Source organism: Arachis duranensis, chromosome 1 (assembly GCF_000817695.3).
Source record: "Arachis duranensis cultivar V14167 chromosome 1, aradu.V14167.gnm2.J7QH, whole genome shotgun sequence".
Taxonomy (NCBI): Eukaryota; Viridiplantae; Streptophyta; class Magnoliopsida; order Fabales; family Fabaceae; genus Arachis; species Arachis duranensis.
The window spans coordinates 89,019,595-89,028,718 of record NC_029772.3 but is presented as its reverse complement, the minus strand read 5'-3'; the positions used below and the strand labels follow the sequence as shown (position 1 = coordinate 89,028,718).

General features: G+C 32.7%; 2 protein-coding genes across 2 annotated transcripts; both read left to right on the top strand.

The window, feature by feature from the left end:
- Positions 1–297: 297 nt before the first annotated feature.
- LOC107496775 (30S ribosomal protein S16-1, chloroplastic) lies at positions 298–2,054 on the top strand. Its single transcript, XM_016118106.3, has 5 exons — positions 298–455; positions 527–666; positions 844–889; positions 1,475–1,641; positions 1,747–2,054. Exons 2-5 carry the CDS (start codon positions 534–536, stop codon positions 1,791–1,793), a joined length of 393 nt encoding a protein of 130 aa, XP_015973592.1. The 5' UTR covers positions 298–455; positions 527–533; the 3' UTR covers positions 1,794–2,054.
- Positions 2,055–6,150: 4,096 nt separating this feature from the next.
- LOC107496787 (heat stress transcription factor A-2) lies at positions 6,151–8,681 on the top strand. Its single transcript, XM_016118117.3, has 3 exons — positions 6,151–6,758; positions 7,215–8,048; positions 8,164–8,681. The coding sequence occupies exons 1-2, from the start codon at positions 6,252–6,254 to the stop codon at positions 8,016–8,018; spliced, it is 1,311 nt and encodes a 436-aa protein (XP_015973603.1). The 5' UTR covers positions 6,151–6,251; the 3' UTR covers positions 8,019–8,048; positions 8,164–8,681.
- Positions 8,682–9,124: the final 443 nt, after the last annotated feature.

Sequence of the window (9,124 nt, the reverse complement as noted above, 5' to 3'; positions counted from 1 at the left end):
CCAGAGAAGACATGCTAATACAAGACAGTGAATGTTTTTTAACCTGTTTTTAGGTCAATAGGATTGGGGGTGTTTTGGTCCCAGAAATGTCGACTTATTACCTGGAATGTTTAAAAAAAATAATAAAGTTAATTGTATAATGAGAAGTGTTTTTTAATTAGTGGCTATTTTTAATGAAGAATAAAAACTGTTTTTTGTTTATAGAAAAATATTAAAGAATAAAGACATCATGTATAATAATACACAACTACAATTTTGACTGTTTATCTAACTTTACTATTAGAGAAAAATTTCCCTTCTACAATAACAAGATAAGAGACCAGAAGAGCATTTTCCTTGAAGGTGAGTAGATAGATAAGTGGATAAGGCGACCAACACTGAAACGAAGTCATATCTATTAAACGTTGGGCTTCGGGCTTCAGGCTTCAGGCTTCAGTTATTGTATTCCACTAACGGTAACACCACTTGTCTCTCTATCACTCTACTTCTCCTTCCTCATCCCTAACCAATTTTCACTCCCTTGCAGCATCACAATGACGGTGAGGATTCGCTTTGCAAGGTTTGGTTGCACCCACCGCCCCTTCTATCGTATCGTTGCCGCTGATAGCAAATCCACCAGAGATGGTGGCTCCCTCGAAATTCTCGGTTTCTATGACCCTTTGGCAGGTTCTCCTTCTGTTTGTTATATTGTCAGTGTTAAAGGATAATTAATTGAGTGAAACTGAAAGGATCCTTTTGATTATTAACCGAAATTATTTAAGTACTGAGGATTAGGAATGAGAAGGAGGACCAAGGATGCTAATTGGTTTCTTACTTCTTCTTTTTCTTTTTCCTTTTTTACAGGGAATGATAGTGACAGAAAGATGGCTCTCAAATTCGAGAGAGTGAAGTGAGTAACTTTCTGTTATACAAGTTCTCTAATACATCTACATCAGTTTAGGTGAAATTAGTTATAATTCAAGGGACAATGTTATTGTTAACATATCTTAATTATTCTGAACATGATGTCTCCTTGTAGAAAATGGGAGAATGAAATGCTAAAACCATATCTGGAGTAGTTCTTATCACATCCTCCTGAAGAACTAAATATTATATTTTGCTTTCTTCTTTCCTGAAAGTTTTCTGAATTTGTTAACATATGTCCCTACAATTATGCCTTTTTAATTGTTGTCTAACTGATTTGGAAAAGATATTTTCATGTTGGTAATGTTGGAATACAATCAAAAGGACTTCCATAGGTTCATGTTTTGTATTTCTATGATTTGTTAAGGATTAAATTACATGTCAATTGTCTCTAAGAGTATGTTTCATTGGGGTAAAAGAGGGATGGAATATGTTAGTTAAGTTTGATATCTATTGAGTTCGTGCAAGGCGAGTATTTCTTGTTACACAACTACCATCAAACAATCCTTATCAATTTATATATCAATAAACCATCCAACCAAACATCTCCATCACATTTACCCTTGTGAAGGTATTGGCTTTCTGTTGGAGCTCAACCTTCGGAAGCAGTAGAGCGTCTTCTACTGCGAGCAGGGTTACTTCCTCCACCACCAATAGTGGCAGCAGGTGGACCACGTGGTACGAGCTCTGTCGGTACATCCAACCAGGAACAGCCAGCTGATGCCAACCGCGATGATGGTGAGCTTCACACACTCCTCCTATAAGTGCTTCACAATTTTCACCTTTTGAGCTAGTTTTTTGGGTTGAATTTCGGCTCACTCAATTCCAATGCCATTATTACAGGTGTATCTCCAGAAGCTATCTTTTCAATTGGCTTACAAGTTAACTGAAGAGAAGATCTGCCATATGTTCTGGGAATGTGGTTTGAGTTGTGGAAGTATCATCACCTAGAGTAAGGACTAAACATTGATTAAATTGTGCACGCCGTCAAGTTGTACTCTGAAATGAACTCATAGTTTATCTTGCTGTTGAAATTCCTGTTATTTCTGTTTTTCTGAAACTTTTGCATTTGGAAGTTTGTCTGGACAGTAACAGTAGCAGCACATTTGGTTTCATATTTATTCTTCTAATCTATCATGGAAGTTGATTTATTTTTGTGTTAAGTAGCACATATATTTCTTTTTCACAATTAGATGGGGTGTGGACTTTATCACTTGTTATGTCACAATACATGAAGAGATGCATATCAGTTTGGTATACATGGTAGAAGTGAGTGCAAATAAAATATATTTCTCAAGTTAAAATTTTGGTTTCCAAACAAGTTTCATGTGAAATGGACACTATCCTAGGATATCAATCAATTCCTATGATGCTTGTATTCTTCGTTTTAATATAATGTATATTATTTCTTTTTGGCATGAAAAGTTACTTTGGTGTCGTGTATACGTACATGTTTCCTCCTTCCAATTGCCTAACCTTTCTCTATTGCACCCATAACTGGCCACCGAATTGTTCATGCGGGCCTAATTTAATTTAGTGAGTGAAGAAAGGCACGGGTACACATAAACATCAGCAAAAGTTGACGAGTGAAATTAGTAATGGAAGGTGAGGAATTCAACTTTAAAGGAAGAAGGCCAAGGACTTGGTGAACTTGGGATCAATTAGTCTTTTCCTTTGCGGTCTCAAGACACTTGTTTAAACGAATTAAACAAGTAACTATTTGATCAAATTATAGTTCGTTATTTTATTAATATTTTTAATGTTAATATAAAAGAAATACTAAGAACAACTAGCTCTCCTGAAAATTTCTAGTCCCATGTGGATCCATCATGTAGCGCACACTAAAATTCCAATAAATATTTAGACAGTGTTCGAAAGAAAGATTGAGATTGAGAGACTAAAACTAAAAACTAAATTAAGTCTTTTATTATATTTGATGTAAAGTGTACAAAATTAAATTATGTTTTAGTATTTTATTTGGTTCAAGATAAATACAGACATAAAATAAATAAATTTATTATAATATTCTTAATTATAAATAAAATGTTAAAATTTCAGTTTCAATCTTAAAAAAATTTCAAATTCTTAATTTCAGTCTTTTGTGTTCTTATTTTTTTAAAATACTGAATGGTCTAAAATTTTGTGTCAAAATTAAAATTTTGGTTTTAATATCTAATTATCAAACATAATAATATTGATTCTAAATTTCTCAATCACAATTTCAATATCCGAAAACATTTTTTTTTTGGTATTGAAAAACAAATACTACCTTAATTATTAGGTGGTTTAGTTTGGGCCACATGTTTTGTTATGATCCCGAAAAGGTAGATAGGGCATGCCACGTTGAGCCCCAAAATAAGCCCGGCCCACGGTTATTAAGGTTAGGTAAGCAGGTGAGTTGATGATGATTCATGAGATAAGGTTGCAACTTGCAACGCAAGTTCCCGCATAGTCTTTTCCTTTGTTTCGTTTTGGAGGGTGCGATCGGCACCGAAACTTTCCCTATTATCGGCAGTTCCAATTACGAGGTGCGTGCAAAGTACTTATCCACTCTCAATTAAACTGCTGAATTGAATCATTGGCTCTACGCCTCTACAAAAGAACAAAAGAATGATGCAGCATTGGAATTTATGAAACAAGTAGCGGCCTTTGACAAATATGGAGTGAGTAACAGAAGATTATTGAATCGGTTATGAATTGCGACACTTGGCTTCCATGCAGATTCTCGCCGACAAAAAGGTGACCATGCGAATCCACCGTATAAGAAGAAAAAGGGAAGAGAATGTCTTGTGCTACAAACTTCAATAATAAATAAAAAGAAAGAAAAGATGAAACAAATTCCTGAATATGAGTATGAATTATAGAAATGAAACAGTGTGCATGCATGTGTCTGCGTGTCTTTGATGATGTATGCTACAAGCTATTATAGCCATGTTTAGTTGTTCATGTCCCTATTCCGTTAATATCCCCTAATGTGACTAACATAAATTACATTCGTAAAGTGGTTAATTTTTTTGGATATCGAATAAAAATTGGTATAATCCTTTAATATTAGAAGTTATAGTGTTTTATAAAATTCTGGGATTATAAAATTCGCAGAATGCGAATTGTCTGATTAATTTTTTTAATTTATAAAGAATTACGTATTATATTATTTTAATATTAAATTACAATAATTGTAAATATACAGATTGTGTATTATCAGTATAATACGTATTCTGTGTATTGTGCTCTTAGAACATTATAAAATTCTATTTTTTGTAACATTAACGCAAAATTTCTTTCGGTCTTCTATATTAAAATAAAAAATTCTTGTAAAATTTGAAAATTAAATAAAGATAAATATAACTTCAAAAACTAAATTAAGAATTACGCATAAATTTAATAATCAAATAGAATAGAAAAAGTATATAGAACCAACTTGAAATCAGTCAAGAATGGAATAACTTAATTAATTATAAATATAGTAATTAATTTTATTTATTTATGATTTAAAATATTGGTTATTAAATGTTTCACCACATTTAAATTAGGAGGAGATACATTCAGTATCATTGCAACGTGAATCATAGAAACTGATTCAATTAGTTTCCGTCTCTTCATCCTCATTCCCTCTTGAAATGCCTAAAACATGATAAATCAAAAAATAGATTTACAACCATCTAATTTACAAAGAAAAGAAACATCCTAACGCCTAACATAAACACCATCTATATAGAAGTTTTGGATTCACCTAAAAGTATTTGCTTGATTTTTAGCTGAAACTATCTTGATTCCTAACATTTTTTAATAGAGTATTATTTCATTTTTAGTGGTAGTTAAAAATAATCATGTTATTTAATATAATTACTTAAATTGTTTATTATAATATATTTTAACATGATTAATCAGCAAATTTTAATTGACAACAAATATAGTCATTTTTATCATTGGCTCTATCAATAATAATATGATATGATAGGATGATAGTTATTTTTTAGTAAAATAATGAAATAAAGAATTAATTTTTTTAATTAAGATAATAAAATATATATTTTATAAAATTAATAGTATTAATTTTTAAGTTTATTATTTTACTAACTTTTTATTTTAAAAAATTTAAATTTATTTTTAAAATATTATATGAACATAAAGATCAAAATAATACCACAAATGTTTTTTGTATTATTTTGTGTTTATAATATAAAATATCATTTTTTGTATTTTATATTTTTTATTAATTACTTTTAGTAATAACAGAATGTGCATAAAAGTGTGTAGTCTTAGTACCAGATTTTGTTTTTATATTAGAGTAACAATGGTGTTTTTTTAAAATGTAGGTTGATAGGATGTTATTCTCAAATGTGGAATTATTTAATTAGATAAATAAAAATTGGACTATTCGATTTGTAAGAAGTACAGAAATCGGAAAATTCGATTTATGAAGATACATAAATCGGACCAAGAGATTTGTGAAATTGGACCGAAGAATTTGTGAGAGAATAGAAATCTGTTAAAGAAAAATTAAAAAATTTGAAGTATAGAAATCGGATATTTTGATTTATATATCTTCCACATTTTTAAAAAATACCAAAAATTTCAAAAATATTATTTTGTACATTAAAATTAGTTACTAAAATCAATCATCAATGTATAAATATATATGTAATTTAATTTATTTTTAATGTATATTTATATTTCAATACATATTTTATATTTGTGATTAATTTTAATAGCTAATTTTAATATACATGTAACATTACTCAATTATTAATTAATTACCGTGTATAAAAATATATTTATTATTTCATACAAAAATTTACTGTTTAATTATTAAAAAATATATTTTAATAACTACATTAAGAATTTAAATTAGTGATGAACAAAAATTATATTATAGAGGCTATTATTTATATTTTATAATTTTAAAAAATAAATTAATTTAAATAATTATTCTAAATAAATTTAATAAATAAAAATTATTAAATAATACGTTAAATTAAATCTAATAATCTTTAATTATCAATCTTTCCCAAAGTGTATACGTGAGCGAAAGGGATAAGATGATAGGGACCGGCAGTGGGTCCAGTAAATTGCTAGACATGGCACGTAAAGATAAAAGGAAGGACAACGTGGCCATTCCGCTGAGTTTCCAAAAATAGACTATCATACACACACGCAAACTCCCAAACTTCTCTTTCTTTCACTACCACAAATCATTATTTTTTACCTTTCTCCTTTTCTATAAATGGAACTTATAAGTCCATCACTTTTCTTAATCTCTCACTCACTCTCATCACTACCTTTACTCTACTCTCAACTCCAATCCCTCAAAAACCGACAAACCACAATTTCAACCAACTTCTAAGATGGTGCTGCTTGCTCACGCTGGAAGCGGTGGCGGCCAGGCTTGCTCACCGCCACAGTTCAACAAAGCTATTGCGGAAGAAAAACCAGTGGAAATGGTGAGAGTCAAATCAGAGCAAGTGACGTCTTCCTGCCGCTTCTTGCAGCAAAACGACGACGTTTCAAGCGACGAGTCTGATAAGAAGAAGAGCAACTCGGAAGTGACGGAAGAAGAAGAGCCTCGCGTCAAAGAGGAGGTTGCTGATGACGGCGCCGTTAACGTGTCGTCATCTTCGTCGTCGGTGGAGTTGCCGAAACCGATGGAAGGGCTTAACGAGGCGGGTCCGCCACCGTTTCTAAGGAAGACGTACGAGATGGTGGATGATCCGGAAACCGACCCGATTGTTTCGTGGAGCGAGAACCGCGATAGCTTCATCGTTTGGGAGTCTCACGAGTTCGCCAAAGTGCTTCTTCCAAAGTATTTCAAGCACAGCAACTTCTCCAGCTTCATTCGCCAGCTCAATACCTATGTGAGTCATGTTCAATACTCCAATCACTTTACTCTTTCAACATTTGTTCGCCATGTGTTTAAGTTGGTAAATAATATATTGATACCTGTACTTTTCATATATATATATATATATTTGAGTTTTTGTTGTAACATAGAAGTTAATTTTAATACTCTATCATGTTACTGTAAAAATAATTACGTTGCCGCCATAATTACCTTTCACATTAATTACCTTTTTACATGGACGGCATGAATGTTGTGATATACATTTGTCAATGTGTCAAAATTAAATAGGATATTTGAAAATCAATTGCTTTTGGAGGATTAACATGTATGTAGTTTAATTCTTTAAGCATTGGAAGTGTCTCCAATATGTGGTTGATGATTGTAATTGGATGACATTGGAATTCTTTTTGATCCTTAAGGTTTCAAGATTTACTAATATGTTTGATTGATGTTTCCTTTGGTGTTATAGGGCTTTAGGAAGGTTGATTCAGATCGTTGGGAGTTTGCAAACGAAGGATTCCAAGGAGGGAAGAAGCATTTGCTGAAGAACATAAGGAGGAGAAGCAAGTACAACAAACTGCATCAAGGAGCTTTCATCGACCCAGCTAAGCCTTGCCTTGAGGCTGAAGTTGAGAAGCTGAAGGAGGACCAAAACATACTCAAACTTGAAATTCTGAAGCTGAGACAACAGCAAGAAAGTTCCCACGTTCATATCTCAAGCGTTCAGGACCGGATTCAGAACGTCCAGACGAAGCAGTATCAGATGATATATTTCCTCACCAGAATGGCCAGAAAGCCAGCCTTTGTGGAACAGCTCCTCCAAAAGATTAAGAGGAAGAGGGAGCTCGATGGCACCGACATGCTCAAGAGGCGCAGATTGCTGGAACCAACGCCTAGTGTTGATTATAGATGCCAACAAGGTCATCAACAATTGTCTACATTGCAATCTGAACTTGATGGACTATTGTCTGAAAATGTGATGAGCACTAGCAATAAGATAGAGCAAACTGTTCCTTCTCCTCTGGAAGGTGAGTTATGCAACAAGGTACAAGGCTTGAGAAGCTATGGTTTTTCAAGGGGTGGTGATGTACCTTCTGCTTATCATGCCATGACAGAGAACCTATTGGGGGAAAATAATGGTGGTGCTGATGAAGAACTTGATGTGAATGACTCAAATATTTATCTTGAGTTGGAGGATTTGATTACTAAGCCAACAGATTGGGTTGGTTCTGCATCTGCATCTGCTGGTGGCTTGGTGGGGCAAACTAGTTGAATCTTTACATAAATGAATGCCGTGACAATGGTAATAACTAATAACACTCAAAACTAATCAAATCATTTTGTTTGATTTTGAGTAATCTGCATCACATTCATCATTGTTGTTCTATTTTGACAATATGTGCTGTGTGCATTTGCAGGTTGCAAGAGGGTGTTTGTGCACATCTCTACTACAACCAAAAGAAGAAGAGCTCAATATTTTAAGGCTCTTCAATTGCTAGCTTTCAAAAGCAGTGATCACATGACTCCGATCCTTGTGTTTCCTTTGTTTCCTTGGTGTTAGGACTCAGTTATTGGTGTAGGAATTCACATATGAGCCTGTTCATACCTTAGCCTCGTATGTTGGAAGTAGGTCCTAATTAATAACCTCTGATGTAATATACTAGAGAATGCTGTTGTAAATTTTAGTAGCTTGGTTTACTAAAGGATGTAATAATGGAGATGGAAAAAAACGCTGACTAGTTTAAGTTGCTACTGCTGCACAAGTAAACCTCCAAATCCACTGTAATAATGCAACAAATGTAACACAAGACAAGGATTTACGTATCCATGTAACTATTCTAGAGTGTCAACGAAAATCACAATGTCCTCCAATATTTTGATGGAGACAAATGTACTCTCAAACAAATATAAGATCAAATTAGGTGTGAATAAAGAATCATTATTTTATCTGTGAATGTAGAAACAGAAGTAAATACAACACGTGGACAAATTATGCTTCCCGAAGCATAACAACCAATTGGTTGGTGGACAAGTATTGTTTCCCGGTCGCCAGTGATGATAACAGTAGTAGTAATAATAATAATAAATTAAATTATCATGTATACTTAGCAGTTAGCAGTGTGCATTTTGAATTTTGGTAGCATTAATGCAGTTCAAAATTGATAGTGGCCGCGTGTTATTTCCCTTTTGATGGGACTCTTATGTAATCAATATCGATAAGGTTTGTATTTCAATAGGTTCATGCATTATAACTTAGAAGACTCTTTTGCCGACTCTCAAGATTCACAGTATTTTCACTTTTCACTATTTTAATAATAACATCAAATCACTTTAAACTTCATCAAGCGCTTATTACGAGTAAGTTTTTTTTTTGTCTGC